Raw genomic sequence first — 23,771 nt, forward strand, 5'->3', positions numbered from 1 at the left:
ACAGTGTGTGCTCAACAAGTCTTAATTTCTTTTTCTTCTACTTCTTGAGCCTTCATTCTAGAAGGGTGTGTTAGGACTTGGACATGTTACCTCTTCCCAAGAGTATTTGCCCTCCAAAACTGATCAAAGCTTTAACTGAAGGAAGTAAGGAGCAGGAAGATTCTTTGGCAGTGAAGTCACGCCCCTCTGTCTGGTTTTTCAGCAATACTTCATGAGTAGTCACCACAGGTTGGGTACTCACCTCACGTCCTTTTCTCAGAGCTGGCCCCAGGGTCAGTCCTAACCTCAGAGGATGATTTGGCTGCCAGGTGGCAGCCAACATTTCCCTTTGAGTGTCTCAACCTCATGCATTTCAGGCTACATATTTAGTGAGGAGGTTGAAGACATACAGAGGAACTGGTACAAGGAGAAAAACCACATTACCACGAAGGTTAGAGTTCAGACACTTGCTCTTGGTGTGGGGACAACACAAGTCTATCTGGTCCTTTTGTGAGAATTAGAAAAATGCCCCCCACTCTGGGAAGATGGGGCCCTGCAGATGCACTTCTATGTAGGTGGACAAGGTCTTAGTAGAAACTAGTGAAAGATGCTCCTCCTCCAGGGAAAAGGCAGACTCTGCCCATGCCAGGTGCACTTGGTGAGCAGAGACTGGGTTTCTGCTGGCCTCTGCCTGCTGCCTGCCAGGCACCCCAGTGCTGGGCACAGCCTGCACAGCCATGTACAGCGGGCCCTTATTACAGCTGTTTTCACTCATCCTAAAGAGTTACTATTCCTTTCTCTGCTCTCTTCCAGCATCCTGGCCCAAGCAATGGGGAGCCGACCAGGAAACTTCCCCAGGGTGTTGTCTATGGCGTGGTGCGAAGGTCAGATCAAAACCAGCAGAAGGAAATGGTGGTATATGGATGGTCCACCAATCAGCTGAGAGAAGAGATGAACTACATCAAAGATGTGGGTCATTTAAGGATTTTGTTTCTTTGTTTCTGGCTTATAAGAGGGTGGAACTGGAAGCTTTGATGTGAATGCAAAAAGACATTTTGGAAGAATTCTTAGCATTATCATTTTGGATGGAAATGTTTCTACATATCTTTATGGTCTTGTTTAGAGTTCAAATGTAATTCTGCAGTGAGGCACAGAGTGAGCTTCTGGGTGGCACTAAATAGGGCTACTCGGGAGATCGATGACTTTCTTCTTTAGTGTGGTTTTGCTCTTAAGTGGTTTGCTTATTATAGTGGACACTCCTAATGCATGAATTTGGACAACTGTATAAATTGGGATGTAGTTGGATACAGGCAACAGAAAAGCCAACTCAGAAACAAAAATTTGTCTCATGTGGGGTAAGTCTAGGTGCAGGTGGTCTCTAGGCACGGCATGTTCAGACTCCTGTTTCTCTGAGTTTCCCTTGGTTCTTTCCTCCTTAGGCTTAGGCTCATAATATCGTCTGAAAACATGACAGTGCCTAGAGGGAGAAAGGAAGCCACTCATCTCTGGTTACTTTGCAAAGGCCCTCCCTTAGGCTTCTCCTCATGTCTCATTCACTGGGCCTGAGGCACATGCCCATCCCAAATCCAGCACTGGAGAGAGGAATGGGATGGCGGTGGCTGGTTAAGACCAGTCAGTTGGGTTGCAACCGAGGCTTAGAAGTCAACCACAATAGACATTGTTAAACCCAGGCCAGTCAATGCCATTTATTTGTGTTTCATATTACATTTTTAATCTTTCTAAATCATGTTTTTTTTTTAGCAAATTTGGAAAATACAAAATGTAATAAGAGGAAAACAAAATCACCCACCCATAATCCCACCATTCAACCAGGGCAGTTGTTAGCATTTTGGAGATTTTCCTTTTAAATGTTTTCTTTCTTTGTTTCTTTCTTCCTATCTATCTATCTATGTATCCATCCATCCATCCTTCATATATCTCCATTTCTTTTTTGTTTTATTTTTTAGTCTCAAGTAGATTGACCTATGAATGCTTCTGCTGACCAAGCCAGAGTGATTACTTAGGAAATGAGCTGCTCTGACACTGATGGTCCCCAAACCCTGACCCGTGGACTAGAGGTGCCCACGAGCAGCAGGGGCATTGCAGGGCCGTGGAGTGCCCGTGGACCTTGCTCTCGGATAGGCCCAGCCTAACCTCTGTGCTTGCTAGGCTTCAGATTTCCCCTGTGTAGGTCATGGGGCTAACTGACGCACAGGAAGGGACCCCTAAGATCAGAACCTCCAGCTTTGCGTGCCCCACTTTATTTGGTGGGTTTGTGGGTAAAACACAAAGTCATGTTGTCAGCTTTTACATGTTTTTTTAAAAAAACATTTATTGAATATCAAAAATAATAAATAATTTGGGTACCTTCTTTAATGGTTCATGAAAGTTTTAGATACTTGTATAATCATAGGGAATAAACAAATCTTGTTTTGATTAAAAAATAATAATAAATGCTTAACAGAGAAAATAAAGTTCAGAAAAGCTACACACTTATACAAATGAACAGGGCATGTGGGGCAGTCACTTGCATCAAATCTCCAGTCATCCAACTCCCTAAATGGAATTTTTAACCTTCAGAGTATCTCATTCTTATTTTTCCCATATAGGAGCAGCTTGGCCATTTTTAGTTTTCTGTATTTTTCTCATGGAAATACTTAGTCCTTCATTTAAATGTCCCAGGTGACATGGCACTGCTTCAGAGGTAAACCTTCCAAGCAGAGAGGAGAGCTGCAAATCACTTAAGACAAGACAGCAGGTCTAGGCTGACTGTGAACCCGGATGACAGGAGCCCAGCTCACTGGGGTGCTTCTGACCAGAATTGCCAACCTCCATTGTGCTCTGCAACATAAAATTAGTTTCCAGGTCCCCCTTTTGCAGCTGGCTTCAAATCAGTCCCTGGCCTGCTCATTCCTGTGCATTTATGGGATTGTTTGTCATCTGCTGTGAGTGATTCTGGCCCAGCTGGCTTCCTGAGTATTTGCCACCAGTTCAAGATCACCACCCCCCCTCCCGCACCCCCCCCCCACCCCCGACCCCCAGGAGAGCAGCATGCCAGCTAGCTCAGGGCCATGATAAAAGGCATTCTGCCTGCCCACAATGAAAAGTAGTGATTTTTGCCTCATTTTCTCAAAATGTTTGTAGTTAATGGCAAGAAAGTAAACAATTATTATTTTTTATTTTTCAATTACATTCAGTATTATTCTGTATTAGTTTCAGATGTACAGCAAAGTGGTTAGAAAATCATGTACTTTACAGAGGGGTCCTCCTGCTTCAGGTACCCACCTGGCCCCATACATAGCTATCGTGATATTATTGGCTGTATTCCCTATGCTATAATATACAGCTCTGTGCTGTTCTGGAACTACCAGTTCGTGCTGTTTAATTCCCTCACCGGTTTCACCCAGCCCCAAACCCCGCCCCTCTGAGAGCCGTAGATCTGTTCTCCGTGTTTGTGAGTCTCTATTTTGTTGAAGTGTGCTATTATTAGATTCATCTGGAGAAGGCTTGGCATCTTAACTGCCCCCCCACCAAATCTCCAGCAGTATCTAGTCATCCCTAAAAACCATACAGTCTAACTTTAAAATGTGCTAATTCTGCAAATGCAGCTTCAAGATTAAGTCCCCCATGCTGTCCCCTAAATGCCTCTGGTCATTCTAACCAAACGGCTGCCTTTGCCCTTCCTGTAGTAGAAGTTTCAGAGACTCCCTGTTCCTTTTCTTTTTTAAAATTAAAGATCTCATTTATTTATTTTTAGAGAGTGGGGAAGGGAGGGAGAAAGAGAGGGAGAGAAGCATCAGTGTGAAAGAGAAATATTGATTTGGTGGCACACTCCCCGACCAGGGCCTGAGCCCGCAACCCAGACATGTGCCCTGACCGGGAATTAACCAAGGCGACCTTTTGCTTTTCGGGGCAATGCCCAACCAACTGAGCCACAGTGGTCAGGGTGAGACTTCCTTCCTGTTCTGTCTGATGATTCCTGAGCTCTTTGTCCATCCTAGGGGCACCAGAAGAAGGGAGGAGACAGGGACTGTTTGTAAGTGCCACTGCAGAGAATCTCAAACAGTGTTTTGTGAACGTGTGTTTTGGAGATCACCTTGACTGCTGTTATATTTAGTGCCTCGTGTATTATTTATTATCAGTCATTTTTGAGGAACTGACTTCCAAATTATGGGCTCTCCAGGGCTCATACTTCCCTGCATTACATTCCAGACATTGGATTGCTTCTTGGCAGTCAGAGCAGAGATAGGGAAAATTAGAGGTTGCTTTTGTTTTTTGGTCCTCTTACCCATGTTGTGTTTGTAGTCAACTTGTTAAAATTTTTCTACTTGTAACAAATTTGTGATAGGAAAAGGGGTAAACTTTGCCTGAATTGTGGTTTGAAGGTGATGGGTGAATTTCAACAGAGCATTTTTTCTTCAGAGTTTATTATTTGGATATTTAATATTTATTAATAGCTATACTTATATAATACTAATGTTTATTATTATTACAAATATAGTTCCCTTGGCTTCTAATTAGGTGTCAGGAGTGATCTTATTCCTTAATTTCCCAAACTGTCTATTCTTAAGATTTTGTTTTTTTGGAGCCCTTTTAATATTAGGATTTCTTAAAAGATTTGGCAGTCTCGCATGAAAATGTTATAGCTTGTTATCTAACTAGTGGTAATCTGTGTGGGCTGCAGGTGAGAGCCACTCTGGAAAAAGTAAGAAAGCGAATGTACGGAGACTACGACGAAATGAGGCAGAAAATCCGACAGATCACCCAGGAACTGTCGGTAAGTCAATAGCTTAGTGACGTGGGAATATGAGGGATGGTGGTGCTTAGAACGTGCTCCCCATGGCTGGTGTCTGCAGATATTTGAGTTTACAATGCTATTTATGAATGGAATCATATTTTAAATGAACTGAGGGAGTTTTATTACAGAATAAAGTTTATTATTTAAAGGATTTTTTGTAGCAAGAATACTCTTCCTTGTATCCAAGCATTCCCTCCAAAATCAGGAACAAGACAAGGAAGCCATCTGTCACCATTGTCATTTAACATTGTGTCTGAGGTGATAGCCAATGGAATTAAAGAAGAGAAAAAAAATTTAGAGGTGTAAAAACTGGACAGGTAGATATAAAACTATCACTATTTATAATTACTTACCCCAAAAGCCCAAGTGATCCAATGAAAAAAAAACTACTATAAACAATAAAATAGTTCTGTAAAGTAGCAGGGTGTATGTATCTATATATTAATTATAGGGTAATTACAATACCCTATAATTACCCTAAATATAGGGTAATTACAATACCCTATATACAATAATCTATATTGTATATAGATTAATTATATATAGTAATCTATATAATTAATATATAGATACATACAAAGAGGCTTCACTGTATAAAATCCTATGAATTAGAAAAAATCACAGCAACAACAACCACAGAAACTTCCCGAGTATCTAGGAGTAAACCACAACGAGTGGAAAGACATACCATGTGCTTGCAGAGGAAGACTCAGCTAGGATCATAAGATGTCAATACTACCAAGCTAGGATCCAGATTTTACACAACCCCAAAATACCAACAGGTTTTTATTTTATGCTCTTTTTCTACAACTGGACTAGGTGATTTCAAAGTATACACAAAATAAATATGAAGAGTTGGGGAAATTCTGGGGGGAAAAAAACAATGAGGGAAATTAGCCCTGTAACTATTACAAGAAAGTGAAAGTGCCTCAGATATTAAAATAGAGTCATATTGGCATATGAATCAATTTAAATAGATTTTAAAAATTTAAGTAGACATCAATTTTTTAAAAAATATTTATTTATTTTTAGAGAGGGAAGGGAGGGAGAAAGAGAGAGAGAAAGAGAGAGAAACATCAATGTGCGGTTGCTGGGGGCCGTGGCCTGCAACCCAGGCATGTACCCTGACTGGGAATCAAACCTGTGACACTTTGGTTCACAGCCCGCGCTCAAACCACTGAGCTATGCCAGCCAGGGCTTAGTAGACATCAATTTAAAAAATCCAGAAATGTACCCCAATGTGTAACAAATGTAGCATCTCATATACAGGGAGAAAAATGGACCAGTCGGTGTTTGCTGTTGGGGCACAGTTATATATGAACAAATTCCAAATGGATGAATGCTAAAAAATGAAACTTTCAAGTGCTACAAGTGCCAGAAGAAAATATGTGTGAATTCTTTTGTATTCTTGTGGTGGAGAAAACCTTTGTTTTAAATTATGACATGCAGTACCAAAACCAAAAAAGAAAAGGTTGGTAACTGTGACCACACTAAAATGAAAAACATGTGCTGTCAGAAACACTACAGTTCAAGTCAAATGACACACTGGGAAAAATTATTTGCTCTTCATGTAAATAATAGGCCAATTTTCTGAGTATTCAAAGAGCACCTATGAACAAAGAAGAAAAAGCCTACAATTCATAAAAATTGGCAAAATATTTGTTACTGGTAATTGACAGTAAAGGAAAGATGAAGACCTCTTAGCTGCATGACTAGATGGTCTGCCTCACTCTCCATGAGAAATTCAGATGAAAAACATCCTGAGATGTAATTTTTCTCCTGTAGATTAGGAAAACTGCAAGAGGGGACAAGGCACCATATTAGCAGTGCTGTGGAGAACCAGGCAGCTTGCTTGGGAGGGGGGTGGGGGGGAGGGGAGGGTAGTTTTGGATTTCTCTTAGGCACAGCAATTTGTCACTGTTCACCAAAATTATAGATGCCTATACCCACTGACTCAGCAATTCTGTTTCTAAGAATTTATTCTATAGATAAACTCTCACATATGTGAAATGACATATGTATGAACTTAGTTATTACAGCATTGTCTGCAGTAGTAAAATTATTGGAAACCTAAGCGTCTATTAAGAAGGAGAAAGTAAAAGAAATGATATCTCTACACTAGAATTATAAAAAAGAGTTGTGGAAAAATAATAAAAAAAGAATAAAAAGAGTAAGCTCTTCAAAAGAAGGTATGGAAAGACTGTGAAGATTATAGAGTGGATGGTGAAAAGGCAAGATGCAAGAAAATATAATGTGCTATCAGTTATATAAAACAGGAGGGAAAATAAATGTATCTATATTGTTTTGTGGGTGCACAAAAAGTTGTTAAAAGGATAATGAAAAAGGTAATTAACAGATTCTTTTAAAAATGATTTTATAGAGAAACAGGAAGGAGAAGAGAGAGCAAGAGACCAAGAGAGAGAGAAACATCAATTTGTTGTTTCACTTAGTTATGCATTCATTGGTTGATTCTTGTATGTGCCCTGACCAGTGATCGAACCAATTACCTTGGTGTATGAGGATGATGCTCTAACTAACTGAGCTACCTGGCGAGGACTAAACAGTGATTCTTAACTGAGGAGCTGAGTGAGGAAGGCAGTAACTGAGCAGGTGGTGCAGGGAGATCTATTTTAGTTTATACCTTTTAAAATGCTTAAACTATGTGATAGTACCACCTATGCAAATATTTTTAAAAAGACAACCTTCCTCTGGTTTAACCAAACTAATGGTTGTGAGAAAAAATTTTTAAAAATATTTGTGATTATGCCCTGGCTGGTGTAGCTCAGTGGATTGAGCGTGGGCTGTGAACCAAAGTGTCGCAGGTTCGATTCCTAGTCAGGGCACATGCCTGGGCTGCAGGCCACAGCCCCCAGCAACTGCATATTGATGTTTCTCTCTCTCTCTTTCTCCCTCCCTTCCCTCTCTAAAAATAAAATAAATAAAATCTTTAAAAAATATTTGTGATTAATAATCTTGAAGAAAAAGAGCCCATGGATATATGACATACTCTTCATAAGGGTTAATAATTGCAGGTCAGAAGCACAGTTCCAACAGCCATGCATTAGAGTTACATCAAGGCTTGCTGTGAGAGTATCTGCTTAAGTAAGACCTATTACCTCAATTATAGGGGCAAGGGTTTATAAACATATCCACCAAGCTCATTCTCCTTGGCATGTAGGAAGAAATTTGTGAAATTCTCACCTACTTATGGAAATTCACTCTGCTATCCACTGACAGACACTAACAACTTTAATTAATGTCAAAGGATTGAATTTGCAAGAGATACGTAAACAAGTCTTTGCACACCCTTGTTTCCTCATGCTAGAACTATCACAGGAGCTTGTCTCCCTGCCTACAGCCTCCTCCTCCTCCTGGTCTCACCACATACTGCAGCTAGACTGATTGCTAAATTACTGCTCTATGCACACACCCCTGAATAAGCACACGCCACGTGTGCCGGGTCCTGGACTGCTGTTCCAACTCTGTCTCCCATACCCAGGGTGCATCTCCTTCTGTTTGGGGCCTGGCTGTTTTCTGTGGCCCCCACAGGGGTCTACCCCTGAGCCTTCCCAGAACTCTTCCCCCAGCTCTGCTGCCTTCCTGCTTCTGTACATGTGGCCCTCCTTTAAGGTCTAGCTCAAGACTGGCCTCTGATGATCTCTCTCAGACATGTCAAATGCACACACCCAATAGAGACAACACAACAACAGCAGCAGCCATAAAATGACTCTTGAGAATTGGCTGAACCCAAGGTGTATTCTTTCTGTGGCGGGTAGAAAGAACAGGAGAGCACAAGGAGATATTACAACTGGGTTTGCTTCCAGCTGTGCCACTTCTTAGCTCTGTGTGCAGATCCTTTAAATCCTCTGACTCTCTTTCCTCCCTATAAAGGGCAGCGTCTGGCTGCTGCACAGCGGTGTTGTGAGGGCCAAGGTCCAGTAGATGGATGTGTAAACACTATCCAAGGGAAAAGTATTCTTGTCTTTCTGATCTCTGGGTCATGCAGATGTTGACTGTTTAAATTTAAAGCCGTACATGAAATATGATTGACGTGGATATGGTTTCTTCTATCAGGAGACAGTTCCAGCCTAAACAAAGATTGTTGTAGGTGCGTATGGATTGGCTTTGTGTGACTGTCTCTTCCAACTGTCCAGGTTTCACAGGCACAGAAGGACTATCTGGAGAGTCACATCCAAACACAGTCATCGGCCCTGGACAGCTTTAATGCCATGAACGCGGCTTTGGCGTCAGACTCCATTGACCTGCAGGTATTCCTTTGCTCACTGTGAGATGGGACTCCCTCTGTCCTAGTGCCAGCTTGCTGAGCCTAGAGTGGACCCCGTGCCTTTGTGAAACGCAAGTCACAACAGAATGTCCGCAGCTCATGACTCGGGATCCTTTAAGTGTGGCTGCAGTGAAGGCCATGCCAGGAAGGCGTTGAGGGAAGCACCTCCAAGCTGATGCTCTAAACCTTCGTGTGGCATTTCTTTTGCCCTTCGTCAAATGGGGGCTTGGGCCCTGAGTTCTGTGATGGAGATGTCACTTGCTCCAATAGCTACCCAAGTGGTCTGAAGTGCCAGTGTCTAAAACAACACATCAGCTCCCACCCTCTTCAGCCCTGGTTTCCAGGAAGTTCCACCCAATCACAGGAAAGACAAACTGAACTGAAGGCAATCTGTGTTCATTCATGGCAGGCCAAGCACTTTTTCCAAATTTAGAAATTATTTTGCAGTAAAAGAAATCATGTGCATTTTAAAGACTCTCTTGTAGTACCAGACAGGGAAGCAGAAAGCTCCAGGATCTTCCATTTGCACAAATGTGCATTGTCCACCACCTGCAAGGGGCTTGCTGTCTTGATTAATTTGATTTGCTGGGAATTTACCCCTCAGATGCTGCCCACTGCTATTCTTCCAACTGAGCCCTCCCCATCTTGACACGCAAATTAACTTGAAAATGACCAAAACAAAGCGTATGTTCACCTGAAACAGTGTGCCTTGGCTTTAGTTTCCAAATATGCAAACAATGGTTTCTGCCCTGCCTCCAACTTTATTTGGCTCTTATCTTTTTACCCTTCTCTTAAAAGTTCCATAAGCTATTTCATATCCTCTCTGGTTCTATATAAATAGTTTATCAGATAAGCAAACAAATGTTCATGTTCGGGTTATCCACTTCTCCCAGGAGCTAGTCTTCTCTAATAACAACTGTTGGGGCAGCAGGGCCACAAACAAAGCTAGGCTGCTGTCCCGCAGCGGGCCTGGGTGGGCCCCTTGTTTGGATTTGTCTGGGAGGCCCATTTCTGGTGGGGCCTCTGCGTCCCACCCTTTTCCTGGAGCTCCATGGTGCCCGCCAGTTGTGCCCTGGCTGCAGGCCAAGCCCTACCTTTATTCAGTGGCCTTCGTTTTCCCTGACTCCAGCTGTCAGGGGTCTGGCCAAGGCTCCCTTTCCTTTCTCTTGGACTTCTTCTCACTCCTGGCCAACTAGGAAATGCTGCACCTCACCTGAGCTCACCCTGGGTGGTGTCTGTGCTAAGTTTCCGGGTTTTCTTAACCCATGGTACTTCTGGTGTGCGATGCTGCTGACACTCCAGGCATTTACTTCAGAGGTCAGCTGTCAGGACAGGCTCCACCGTTACCCAGGCACCTTGACTGATTTCTAGTTATGGTCCAGGAAGTGGACCATAGTCTCCCTTAGTCTCCCTTAGTCCCAGGCAGACAGAGGAATCTTCTAAGGGAAAAGATTAAGAATTATTGTTAAAAAGAAGGAGAAGGAGAAGAACTGGAGGAAGGGGAGGAAGGGGAAGAAGAAGAAAAAAAGGCGGAAAAAAAGGCAGAAAACAATGGTACCATCTCACAGCCAGGAAACTCAATGGAGTCTGAAGATAGTTGGCTTATTTCTGCAAGGCCCCAACATCTTCCATTGCCCATCCTACCCCATTTTCCTCATTATGTACAGCAAGACCAGACCCTGGGTTTGATTTCATAGCACATCAAAGCTGGAAAGGGGGATCTCCAACCCCCTTATTTTATGGATACACAGACTGAGGCCAGACGAGGGAAATGACTTTAACAGGTGTCTAGCTGGTGGCAGAGCCAGGACTAGAACCGTGGTCTCTTGGGCCAGAGGTAGGTTCATGAGCACAAGAAAAGTATCAGGAAAGCCAGTAGGGCCTGGAAAGGGGTGGACGGGCCATGTGGTTTCTGTAGCCTCTTGTGGCTTCATTGTACAGTGATTCCATGCTTCTAAATGGCTTTCATATTTATTATCTTTGAAAGTTCTTTCTCTGATTCAAGTATGTTTAGGAGCAAGGCTTTTTATCCAAAGTAGAGGCTAAAAATTTGGGGGAGGGAGCCTTAGACACCGATCCTCTACAAAGGGGACAAAGGTGTTAAAAAGTGTGTCTGACACCAGAGTTTCCAAATCTCCTGATTTAATATTGCGGATGGTGGCGGGGAGGTGGTAGAAGGTGCCCAGAACCCACTGTCCAGTGTAGGAATTCTGGGAAGGAAGCTATTTCTTTGTAAGGAGAGTTAACTAAGTAGAATGGGAAGCGTAAGTAGCAACACTACTCATTTGAACATTCTTGCTCCAGTGGGTGGCGGGGACTATAATCAACAGGCTTTGGACACTTGTCAGGCACTTGTCTGAGTCACTGAGCTCTGTTCCCGGTACTCCTGCACCCCCGCCCTTCCCTGCCCGAGGGAGGAAGGGAAGCGGTGGCAGGCTTTACAGCAGCCTCAGCCACGTGGTCTCTGTCCTCACAAGCTGTCTGGAAGCAGAGAAGGAAAAACATCTCTATGCTACAAAACACGTATTTTGTTTTCTGATTTCACTGTGTGAATTTAGAAAATAAAGAAAATCCAAAGAGGAAAATAAATGTCATCTCTAATCCTATCCCATAGGGAAAACCATTATTTGGATTTTGGTGAATTTCTTCCTAGTCTTTTAAAATTTTCTCTTTATAAACACATTTGAACAAGTGATTATACATTGTTTTAAATGAGTTTGTTCTATACGTACTAGTTTTCAACCCAATTTTTTTCCATGTGAAACCATGTATTTTGAACCCTTTTCCTTGGAAGCCTCCATGTTATTCCGTTTCCATTCATCCTAAGCAGTGGCTGGGAGGTGCTCAGGGGGAGGTTCCCCACCCATCTACCTGCCTACAGAGTGGCAGACCTCTTGACCACCGTGGGGCCCTCAGCCCTTCAAACAGCAGGGTCCCAGGTTTGCATCTCTGGTGGCCTGATCTCTTCCTCAGGTTGTTGATGACAAAGATGCCCCAGTGTGTGTGTGACTCTGGTCATGTTTTCTTGCGCCACGAGATCTGCTATTGTTTTCATTTACACCCCATTAGAAAACGCTCGTGGATGTTACTTTGGAAAATAGCAGCATTAAGGATCAAATCAGAAATTTGCAGCAGACGTACGAAGCGTCCATGGACAAGCTGCGGGAAAAGCAGAGGCAGTTGGAGGCGGCACAAATGGAGAACCAGCTGCTGAAAATGAAGGTCAAGTCCGGGGTGGGGGGTGGGGGGGCATTTCCTACCAACCTCTCTCCTTTTTCTTCTCCTCTCTGCTCCCATCTTCCCTTCTGCTGTTTCCTTTTCTCTGTTCTCTTTGTTGAATTTCTCACCCTTTTGTGGCCAACCCTGCAGGGCTTGGCTTGAAGGCATGTTGGAGGTTTCTGTGTTCACAACTGTCAGTCTGGATTGGGGGTGCCCCATAAAAAGCCCCACCGGGCACTCCTGTCTTGGCCCTAGAACTCAAGGGCTGCTGAGACAGGCACCGTGGCATTGCTGGTAAGCACTGAGAGGCACTGGGACTCCCCCAGGCCTGGGACTTCAGCATCTTCATGGTTCAGAATTTCTCTAAGGCCCCGTCCCGTCTGTGTGGCTTGACAATAAAGAGCTGAAGGGCACACACAAAGAAAACTGATGGGTGACCAAGGACTCCAGGCAGTGTCCCTCTTGCCCACCGGGCTGTGGTTGTTCCCCTGCGGGGCTTCTGATGCCCCCTCCCCCCAACTGAAACAGTGTCAGATTTTCTACCCCAAGGCAGGAGCCCATGAAGGTCAAACAGAAGGTACTCAACAGTTTGTTTCCTGAATGAATTCATCTTTAGTTAAATCTGTGGTTTTCAAATTGTAATCAACTCAGCCTTAGGCTACCCTGAAGGAGAGGGCCTTGTGGGTAGAGTATCCAGATAGCTTACTGCTCAAACCAGAATAGATTTGGGAGTGAATGGTGGAGCTATTAAGAATGTAGCTAAGGTAACAGACTGGGATGTGTGGTTCCCTCCCTGCCGGCTACCTCAGATGGGGAGGAGGGGCTGCCCCACTGAAGTGCTAGTCTCTGTGATGGCTGCTGCCCCTGGGTCATTCCATCACTGCCCATGTGGCCGGGCACAAGTCCCCTGGGGAGGGGAGGGGATGGAGAGCTCTAGAGCATTCAGCTCCTCTTTACTGTCACTTCAAACACCATGCTCTTCTTATTGTTTCACATGTTATATTTCTGAGTGAGAGTTACTTTGAAAAAAAGGGAAAAGGAGGTGTGTTTTTGAAAAAGTCTGAAATTACTGTTTTAAGTCTTTTCCCAACTCAGGACCTTTATCTAGTATTTCACTCCACAAATACAGGGTGGGCAAAAGTAGGTTTACCGTTGTGAGTACATGAAACACAGTTAATTCTTGTATTATTATTTTTTAATTATTTATTAATTTTCCATACAAACAACTGCAAACCTACTTCTGCCCCACCCAGTACTGAATGTCTGCTATGTGTGTCCATCCTGGGCATTCCTGTTTATCCTGGGGGTGGCATCAGGTGTCTGGGTACATCACCAGGCAGTTTGGCAGTCTGGCTCCTCTCAGGGAAGCTAAACCCCTAGATCCAGCCCACAGTTGCCTGTTGTGGGGACTAAGGCTTTACTTTACCTGCCTATAAATAGAGTTATAAGACTTAGAGTGTTTCACGTGACCTGGGTGCAGAGGAAACAGGACTCAAGGGATGGAGCCCTTTCTAGAAGTCTGTGTTTGCAGTGGAAATGGGGTGCAGGACGCACTGGGTCTCCCTCAGCTGATGGTAACCTCTGTTTAGGATTTTCCATTTTGTGGCTTCTGGGTACTAAAATATGTCTAGTGACAAGAGGGGAGAATTAGGGGGCATCTTTTTTAAAAAATTGGTTTTAGAGAGAGGGAGAGTGAGGGGGGGGGGAGAGAGAGAGAGAGAGAGAGAGAGAGAGAGAGAGAGAGAGAAACAGGGAGAGGGAGAAAGGGAGAAAAAGAGAGAAGCACCAGTTTGTGGTTCCACTTATTTATGTACTCATTGGTTACTTCTTGTGTGTGCCCCATCCGGGGATCCAACCTGCAAACCTGGGGCTGGCCAGGGCCTAGATGGCATCTTTGAGCAAACATCATGTAACCCATCGAGGTTGGAGTATATCGCACTTATCCAGGGTTAGAGAGACTCAGCATTCTACAGCAACAAGAAGCTGAAAGTAAGGGTCACAGACATGAAGGTCACAGGCAAAGACAGGGCTGCCTCCACCCTAAGCCCTGCCTGCCCACAACCCCACTGACTTTTTCTCTTCTCCTAAACTGGGTCCTCCCGAGCCACGAGGAGCTCCCAGTTTAGTGTTGCCCAAACCCGGTGGGAATGTTTCAGTGATTGACTAGTGTGACCAATGGGACAGCTTCAACTCCCGGTGGACAACTCTTCAAAGGTTTCCCTACTCTTCTGACATAATGTGCTCAAAAGTAATGTATGCATGTAGGGGGAAAATATCAAACAGTATGAAAGGCAGCCTAGAGATAGGCCTGCAGCATTTTACATGTCCACCAGCAGTGTAAGAGGATTCCCCTTTCTCCACATTCTTACCGTGTGTTTCATTACCTTCTAGCCACCCTAGTGAGTGTGAAGTGTTTTCTCAGTGTGGATTCGCATTTCTCCAATAACGAGTGACATTGAGCATCCTTTCTAGTGCTTGTGGGTCATTGGTATCTCTTCTTTGGAGTGTCTGTCAGATTCTTTGCCATTTTTGAATTGGGTTATTTATACTTTATTATTGAGTTGTAATTATTCTTTATGTTTTCAGGATACAAGTTATTAGATAGGAGGTTTGCAGTTTTCTTCTCTTCTCCCAAATGTTTTCTCTTCCATCACTTCCTTGATGGTATCCTGTGAAGCACAGAAGTTTTTTTTGTTAAGAAATTTCATTTTAATAGCTATAATTACAGTGCTTGTTTGTCGAAGCCCAGAAGTTTTTAATATTGAATACTATGAGGCCTGAATTGAGGCAACATTGGTTAATAGGATCGTACAGGCTTCCTTGTTTATTTTTTTGTCACTTGTGCTTTTGATGTCATGTCTGAGAAACCGTTGCTGAATCGAAAGCCACAGATATTTACCTTATGTTTTCCTCTAAGAGTTTTATAGTTTTAGCTTTTGCATGTAAGTCTTTGATCCATTTTTGAGTTAACACATTGTATGCGGGAAACGTATTTATATGTTTTATGTTGACTGGTAGTAGAGTGTGTGATAAAAACTACCCACAAACAGTGTGTTAAGTTTCATGCGTGGTGTGCTCGGGATCCAGCTTTATTCTTTCACACGTGTCTATCCAGTCTGCCAGCACTGTTTGTTGAAAAGGCTATTTTGTTCCCATTGAGTGTTCTTGAGTAGATATTCTTTTGAAGTTTAGTTTTTTAAAACAGGTAAATTATTTATTTGGTTTCACAGTCAGTACTACAAAACAAAGTATATTCAGAAATTGAATATTTATTATCTGTAATGTCCCCTTTCCTCTCTTACTTCCTCCTTCCTCCTACTGATAACTATATAATTTTTTAATTTTAGAGTTTATTCTACTCTGACCCAATTCTAATAAGGTAGTTTCTCAGCCTGCAACAGAATACTCAAGGATTAAAAAAAACATCTTTCTGGGGCCAACTAGGGTATGGGCCTGTTATCCAGAGGAGAAGATTAATTAAAACTGATAGAGTAAAAAACAGTCAAATTTCAGGATCAAAAGAACAATAGACAGAAAAGTCATTAAAAAACAGGTTAATAGGCTAGTGGAGCGTGGCCACATTTTGGAAAGAATGCAATTTAGAAATGGCTAAATTTGGGGGGCTGGTTCAATACTTATGTAAGTTCTTGTCTTTTGAAAAATTCACTCATGCAGAGCACCTTTTTTCTGATAATATCAAGTAAATTAGCATAAAGTGCCATGTTTTCCTTTCTCTGCATCTGTTCACCCCTTCTCCTCCTGTCTTCTGTCCTTTGTCGTTCGTTTCTGCTACCTCTTGTCTATTGCCAGCCCCCTGATTGATGGGTCCACTCCTCTGTGTGTCCGCACATGAGGACACATACAGAGTGACGAGAGTTGATGCCCTGGCACCTGCCAAAGCCATCGCTCTGAAATGAGTCTCTCTGCAGGTGGAGTCCTCCCACGAAGCCAACGCTGAGGTGATGAGGGAGATGACCAGGAAGCTGTACAGCCAGTACGAGGAGAAGCTGTATGAGGAGCAGCGGAAGCACAATGCCGAGAAAGAGGCGCTCCTGGTAGGTCTGTTGTACCTGCAGAGAGGAGAACAGAGTTCTTGGACCATTATTATCGGTGAGGTTTAAGTACAGGGGTAGGCAAAAGTAAGTTTACAGTTGTTCATGTGGAAAATAATACAATGATTAATAAAAAAATAATGCAAGAATAAAATGTTTCATGTATCACCACTGTAAACCTACTTTTGCCCACCCCATAGTAGGGCTTCTTCTTGGAGGTGAGTTAGTGGACTGACTACTGGGCAAGGGGTCAAGGAATTTATTGTTTGCTCATTCATTCCCTTTACACAGCCAGAGGTATCCCTGCCTTTGGGAAGTCCCACTCTTGTCTCATTCTTTGCTGTGGCCTTCTGTCGCACCTGTTACTAGAGTGGGGCTGTATGTCTCACATCTTGGCTTCTCTAGGACAGTATAGGTTCCTTAAAGGTACGGACTCTATGTCTGCCATAACCTTATAGGCATAATAAATGTGCTGACTGATTGACTGAGCTGGTGCTTTGCAGTAAGGGAGTTTCTCCCTTCTGCAAAATGTGGCCATTCTGCATTCAACTCCAGATTTGGCCTTAATCTCCTTTGCATTGTTGGCACATACACTGACATTCTGAGCATCTAGTCAAGGGATAAATAACATTCGTAGGCTCTTTTTAGACATAAGGACTCAAGGGGGAAAATAGGTGTATTAAAAAGCCATGTGATATGTCTTTATTTATAGAGAAGAATCAGAATCATGGAAGTTGAGTTCATGATCTGTGAGTTCTAAATCTAGGCCCCAAGATCATGCATTTAAAGAGGCACCGTGGTTTAGCAAAACCCTGGTGGGTGGCCTAGAGACTCCACAGCTCTGCTGAGGACAGTGTGTTGCTTTTTCAGGAAGAAACCAATAGTTTTCTGAAAGCAATTGAAGAAGCCAATAAAAAGATGCAGGCGGCAGAGATCAGCCTAGAAGAGAAAGACCAGAGGATCGGGGAGCTGGACAGGCTGATTGAACGCATGGAAAAGGTAACAGACACAGCTTCTGTCTCTTGCCACATGCCACTGCACTTCTGCAGTTCTCCTGCAGGCCTCTCTGAAGGTCTGAGCTCCCCTTGACACCGACACCTCTCAGCCCTGCAATATGTGAGTTCAAAAAAGGACAAAACTATAAAATAAAGTATGAGGAAGTCCAAGAAAGTTCTAATTTTTCAATGGTAACTATTTTGGTGCTTTAAAAAACATTAAATATTAAATTATTAACCAAAAAATGAATATTTTAGCGGCCCTGCTTTGCCAGGCGCTCAGCATAAACTTAGTTTATTTGTTGAATGGTCAAGCCCTATTTAGATATTGTGTCCACTCCCCAAGCCTGTTGTTTCTGGGGCATGTGTCTGAAGGGTTAGCTTTTCTCTGACACATCACATCTGAGAGTCAGGGACACCACACTTCTCTGTGGGTAGGGTAGGCATGCCAAAGGTGGGACTAATGGGATGTGTGGGGAAGGTGGGAGTTTAGCTGAGATAGTGAAGCTGGCCTAGAGAAAGGGAGGAGGCCAGAGATTAGGCAGGAAGTGGAGAAAAGGGAAGAAAGGGTGGAGAGTGGAAAGAGAAAAGGAAGGAAGGAAGGGGAAAAAAGACAGGAGAGTGACCTTTTGCAGGTGACAGCTGACTCCTGGGGGAGGGGTGGTAGCTGAGGGCCAAGGTTGGGACTGATTTCTGGAAAATGGCTCTCTAGCTGCATGTGAGTTTGCAGAACACTGGTGACTTGCCAAGACGGTGGGATGTATTAGCACCCTGTACCCACACTAGGTGCTGCGATTCTCCAGGCTGATGGTAGAGGGAGGGGGATGACAATGGGAGCAAGCTCCACATCTGGGCTTTCTTCTGAGAAGAGGTCTCCTTACCCCTGATGTCTGCAGCTTCAGCTCCTCCCCTGACAAGGTGAAGTTTAACCAGAGTGAGACCTGCATTAAATTCAGTGCTGTGGAGCCTCAGGGCTTGCTGCAGGTTCCCCTGTTAGGGAATGTCTTTATTTGGGAAGGACTTGAACACCTAAGGAGTCAATTACCATTTCACCTGTAGCCCCTGGGAAAACGGAATCCTATCTTTTATTGAAGAGAAGATAAATGACGTGGTTGAGACTGTCAGTATTGGTTCCGTAACGGAACATAGGTCCAGCTGCCTGCTGCTATGAAAGCCAGTACTCGAGAGGCAGGTGCTGATGTCAAGAAAAGTGGCTCATTTGCAGATGCCGGCCATCTAGAAGATGAGGGACTCATGTCTCAAAGCCCATCTCCACCTCTTGCTGGAGGCAAAGGTGCTTTATAAGGAGGGAGAGGAGAACAGAGCAGAGAGATCAAGGGAGGGGGTTGTAGAGTTCTCTACGTGCAGGCGTGCACAATCCGTTCTAATAAGGCAGGTGATGGTCCCGTATGCATCATCCTGGTTTAGTCATCCTGGATTTATATCATCATGACTTCATGTCATCCTGGCTCCATGGTTGAAGGTCGCCAAATCACCCAGAGCTGAGATGTGTGAAGGTCAGGACCCGTATCTTTTGAAACTAGTTCCTAGGATTCTTATACAACCATGCTGTTCATCTACAAGCTACATATCCGTCAGAGTCAGCACTGACAGAAACAACATCAAAAGAAGGGAGGGGTGGGTTCCAGTTTCCCACCGTTATAGTTGGAGGTGGTGGTAGTGAAGGTCAGGCAACATGGGCCTGTTGTAGAACTTGGGAGGGCATTCTCTATATTACCACTCTCCTCCAAGAGCAGAAGGTGAATATTAACACAAATGCTCCCACAGCGTGACAGATTGCCTTGCAGGATAAAGAAGCAAGTGAGTGAGTAGGGGGAGAGGCTGGTATGGGCTGGGAGGCTATCTCACAGAGACTCTGTCCCTGCAGTGATTAAGAATATAGGTTTTCACACACAAAAAAGGATATAGGTTTTCACTTACTTTGTTTTTTAGATTCAATTGTTGATAGATATGTATTTATTGCCATTTTATTGTTCATATTTTTACCTTTTTTCTTCTTCTTAAAGAAGACCTGAAACAGACTCATACAGAGAATGTGTGATGGTCACCAGGTGGGAGCAGGGCTGTAGGAATGGGTGGGAAAGGTGAAGGGGCTGAAAAGCACGAGTTGGCAGTTGGCAGCAGCAGAACAGTCGCAGGGATGTGAAGTGCAGCACAGGGGATGCAGTCAATAGCATTCTGATAACGGTGTGTGGTGACGGCTGGGTATGAGATGTATTGGGATGATCACTTTGAAAATTATATGTCTAATCACCTGAAACTGATATAATATTGTATGTCAACTGTAATTGAAAAAGAAAAAATGATTAAAAAAAGAATATAGCTTTTACAGACAGACCTGGGGTCTGAGTTTCGCCTCTCTGTCTAGTTGTGGGCAGCGGCTTGTCTTTTCCAGACTCAGTCTCCTCTTCTGTAAAAGGCCAATAACCACAATTCTTATTCTTAGGGCTTTTGTGAGGAGTAATGAGAAAAACCCATACAAAGTGTTAAGTGCAGTGTCTGGCATATGCATAGTAGGGGCTCAAAAATCAGGGGCTCTGACTTTTATGTTGTTATAGACTTGCTTAAGTGTCTGCCCAGAGTCAGCATTTTTTTTAAGTTTGATCTGTTTTATAGCTCATCTTCTCTGTACCCTTGTAATTCAGAGTTCCCCACTCTTCCCCTGATTTCCCTGTGGAGCCCCCAGAGGGGTGTATGGGTAGAGGCTAGGGACAGGGAGAGCGGGTGGTGGTGGTAAGGCCGGCCCTCCCTGCCAGAATCTATGTAATGCAAAGTGTTTCCTGAATCCTGATGGCTTTTTCTGTAGTGACTGAAAATTTATTGTTCTTTCCCTAAATCTTTTTTTCCATTTAGCCTAGAGAAATATTTCCTTTATTTAGCTGAGATTAGGGTACCGACTGACTGCTCTTCCCCCTTCAGGGATAAATCTTTGCAAGCGGGGATTGTGCCAAATATCTGTCACACACTATGCGAACAGCGTGTCCACAGGCATGAAGGGAGGCAGTGTTTGTGTCCTGCTCGCACTGAGTTTTGGATTTCACTCAAAGACAAATTGTGTGCCTTTGAATGGCCTCTCTACTATGTACCATAATTTTCAGTTTCTCTTTTTGACCACTGTATTCAGAATACTTTTCTTTGGTCAGTAACAGTCTTTTAAGGAGTATGTTCTCCCAGGGACTCCTCCGCAGATTAGATAATATTCTACACCTAGATCTGGGTGGTGGTTTCAGCAGGTTATCAGGTACATACAAATGTAAGAAATTATTGGGCAGTGTATACTTATGATTTGGTTTACCTCAATTTAGAATAATACTGAATTTTTAAAAAGATTTTATTTATTTATTTTTCTAGACAGATGGGAAGGGAAGGAGAAAGAGAGGGAGAGAAACATCAATGTGTGGTTGCCTCTCATGTGCTCCCTTCTGGGGATCTGGCCCACAACCCAGGCATGTGCCCTGGTTGGGAATTGAACCAGAGACCCTTTGGTTTACAGGCTGGTGCTCATCTACTGAGCCACACCAGCCAGGGCTCGATTTTTTAAAGTATGCTATAAATTAGGCCTTGCCTACTTTATGACAGCTTTTTGGGGGGACTGAAGGGGAGGCTCACCAGTGAAAGGTTCATCACTAAACTTCTAGGCAATAGCCTACCACGCGGAGGTAAGGGGTGCATTCTGCTCTGGCTGGGCGGTAAGAATGTGCATTTGCTGTACCTGCTGAGAGAGGATAACAGCACCTCACCCAAAGCTGGTCTTCCCTCATGACTCTGACTATGTCTATGGGGACACATTCTTCCTGTCAAGGCGGACCGCTCCACCTCCTGGGTCTGTTCCTTGGTGTATCACAGCGTACAGCTTCAGACATTGTGGGACTTGACTTTTCAAAGGTTTGCTTTTAATAATTTGGCAGAAAAGGGGTTTGGAATCTATGCAGTGAGTAAGAGTTTGTTTGGGGAGCGTTTCTGAGAATAAAGATGAGGCACAGAAGTGCTTAGAGGAGGGCCTAAAGTAAAACAATCTCCTCTCAGTGAGCAGGATTTGGTCAACTTCCTTTTAAGGAAATTTATTACACAAACATTGATAATGTATTTCTAGCATAATTTTGGTTATGAGGGGCACTACGCCTTTATTACCATTTCCCACTCTCTCCAAAGAAGTAATTGTCCAGATTCTATATTGCTTTTTGGGTAAACTTCTAATTTACATATAAACAACAAAGTTTACAAATCTTAATGCACAGCTTGATATATGTATTAGTTTTCCATTGCTGCTATAACAAATCACCACAGTTAGTGGCTTAAAACAATGCAAATTTGTTATCTTATTATTCTGGAGGTCAGAAGTTCTAAAATCAATGGGCTGATGGGGCTGGGTTCCTTTTGGAAGCTCTAGAGGAGAACCATTTCCCAGCCTTTTTTTTTTTTATTTCTTGAGACTGCCTAAATTCCTTGACTCATGGCCCACACCCCAGCTTTAAAGCATGTAGCATTTTCCAGTCTCTGTCTCTCTCTGACTCTAAGCTTCCCTCCAATAAGGGCCCAGCTGAATAATCCAGGGCGATTTCCCCATTAACTTCATCACCTCTGCGAAGTTCCCTTTTCCATGTAAGGCAACGTGTTCAGAGGTGTCCAGGAGTAGGATGTGGACATAGTTGGGAGCCATCGTTCTTCCTACCACAGTACAGTGTTAAGAGGGAACATGCCTGTGTAAACAGCCCCCAGCTTAGTGTACAGGCTAACTTCCAGAGCCTCTTTGTTGATGATAAAGAAAATCATCAAGAATTTTGCTGTGTCACAGGCCACTGATTTAAAGCATTGATTATCATTATTTAGAACTGTAAATTTCACAAAACATCTGAGTCTAGACTGACAGAATATTTGAATGGCTTTATCTGAGATGTTTGGCTCTAATTCATAAATATACCTATAAACACACCAATAAATTTGGCATTTTTGAGCTTTGTTTGGACTCTGGTGAGTGGGTGTGTAAAACCCATGGGGTGTTTTATATGGACTTGAACTCACTAGTGCTGGAATTGATAGAGATACACAGTCTCTGTCCAACTTGGTTTAATCCATTGATGAAAATAGTGTCTGTGTGTTTTAGGAACGGCATCAGCTGCAACTACAGCTCCTGGAGCATGAAACTGAAATGTCAGGGGAAATAACTGATTCTGACAATGAAAGGTAAGATGCAACGCCCTTTATCTTGTAATGGAATTTGATGGTGGGCACGCCGTGTGTTTGGGGACTCACTTGGCCCTTTCATTTTTCACTCCTCTGGTCATCTCTTCCTGCAGACTTACACGTGCAGAAACATTGCTTGAGCGCTTCCAGTATGGAGGCTGGTTTCTTTAGGAGCTTAGCAGCCACGTCCCACGGCCTATGGCTGGTTGTTAGTGCAGTGGGACACAGTTCCATTTTGCACTGTCACAAGTGCAAAAGTTCAGTCTATCAAGGTTCTCCGTAACCTTGAATTCCACAGGATGCACCTTGTGGATGGGAAACTTCAACTATGATTAATATTGTTGTCACAGAAACTAATTTTAAAATGTCTTTCTTTGTTTCCAAACATTGCTTGGTCAAACATCACCTTGTCCCCTGTCTCTGAGCATATAAAAGCCTTGTGTGGAAAATGCGGAAGTAGTTCACAGTCTGGTCTCTTCTAGATCGAAAGGCCAAGAGGCCACACGTAACCCTCTGGTGAAGGAGAACAAGGTTGGGATGAAGTTACTTAACCTCCCTGGGATTCTTTGCCTATCTGGAAAATGGGAATTCTTTTCTTTGTTAAAGGAGGAGGAGATTGTGATGATTATAACAGTGCTCATCTCACATCTCACAGCGCTACTATGAGGGAACTGTTGGGTGTATTGCTGGCCACATAGCATTTGCTGGAAAAAATATCTCTTTTCCTTCCTCTTATGCAACTTCAGTGTTTGTGAAGTTATAGACATCTTCCCTGGTCTTTAGGGGGTGCTGAGGAGGGGCCTGGCGGAGGTGGGACGTGGTAAGCTTGCCACCACACCCTTGACCCCGTGCTCCAGTCCAGAGGCTCCCAAGAACTGGAGAGTCCTTCTGCTGGTTCCTTTGGTTTCTTTGAAACCAGCAAAGTTAGAGAATAATTTTTGCTTTTTTACAACCAAAGTGTGAAATGTTTTAGGATGTGGTTCGCTCCATTTTGATGCAGGGAGGTCTTTCAACATGTTTCCCATTTTCCCAAAGTAATCATATATAGAGCAGTGATAATTCCAGACTTCCCAGGACTCTGCTGGGAGCTCTGCTTTTAGATATTTTGTTGTGTTGCTAGATGCCCCTCCTCCTCTGCTCTCCTAATCAAGATAATTCACTTGATATTCCAATATTGTAGTCACTACAAACCAGAGAACCTCCCATACCTGTATGCGGTACCAACAAATACTCTCTCA

At 43.5% G+C, this 23,771-nt stretch overlaps 1 protein-coding gene across 2 annotated transcripts in view; it reads left to right on the forward strand.

Annotated features, from left to right (window-relative positions):
• Positions 1-23,771, forward strand: part of LOC114492334 (myocardial zonula adherens protein) — an 87,163-nt gene that overhangs the window by 21,205 nt on the left and 42,187 nt on the right. For both annotated transcript variants that reach the window (XM_028506568.2, XM_036034016.1), the window contains exons 3-9: positions 793-948; positions 4,664-4,756; positions 8,932-9,045; positions 12,132-12,284; positions 16,211-16,336; positions 17,204-17,332; positions 22,454-22,533. In XM_028506568.2, coding sequence (XP_028362369.1) covers positions 793-948; positions 4,664-4,756; positions 8,932-9,045; positions 12,132-12,284; positions 16,211-16,336; positions 17,204-17,332; positions 22,454-22,533 — 851 coding nt within the window. The remainder of the gene's footprint in view (positions 1-792; positions 949-4,663; positions 4,757-8,931; positions 9,046-12,131; positions 12,285-16,210; positions 16,337-17,203; positions 17,333-22,453; positions 22,534-23,771) is intronic.

Source organism: Phyllostomus discolor, chromosome 1 (genome assembly GCF_004126475.2).
Source record: "Phyllostomus discolor isolate MPI-MPIP mPhyDis1 chromosome 1, mPhyDis1.pri.v3, whole genome shotgun sequence".
NCBI classification, from domain to species: domain Eukaryota; kingdom Metazoa; phylum Chordata; class Mammalia; order Chiroptera; family Phyllostomidae; genus Phyllostomus; species Phyllostomus discolor.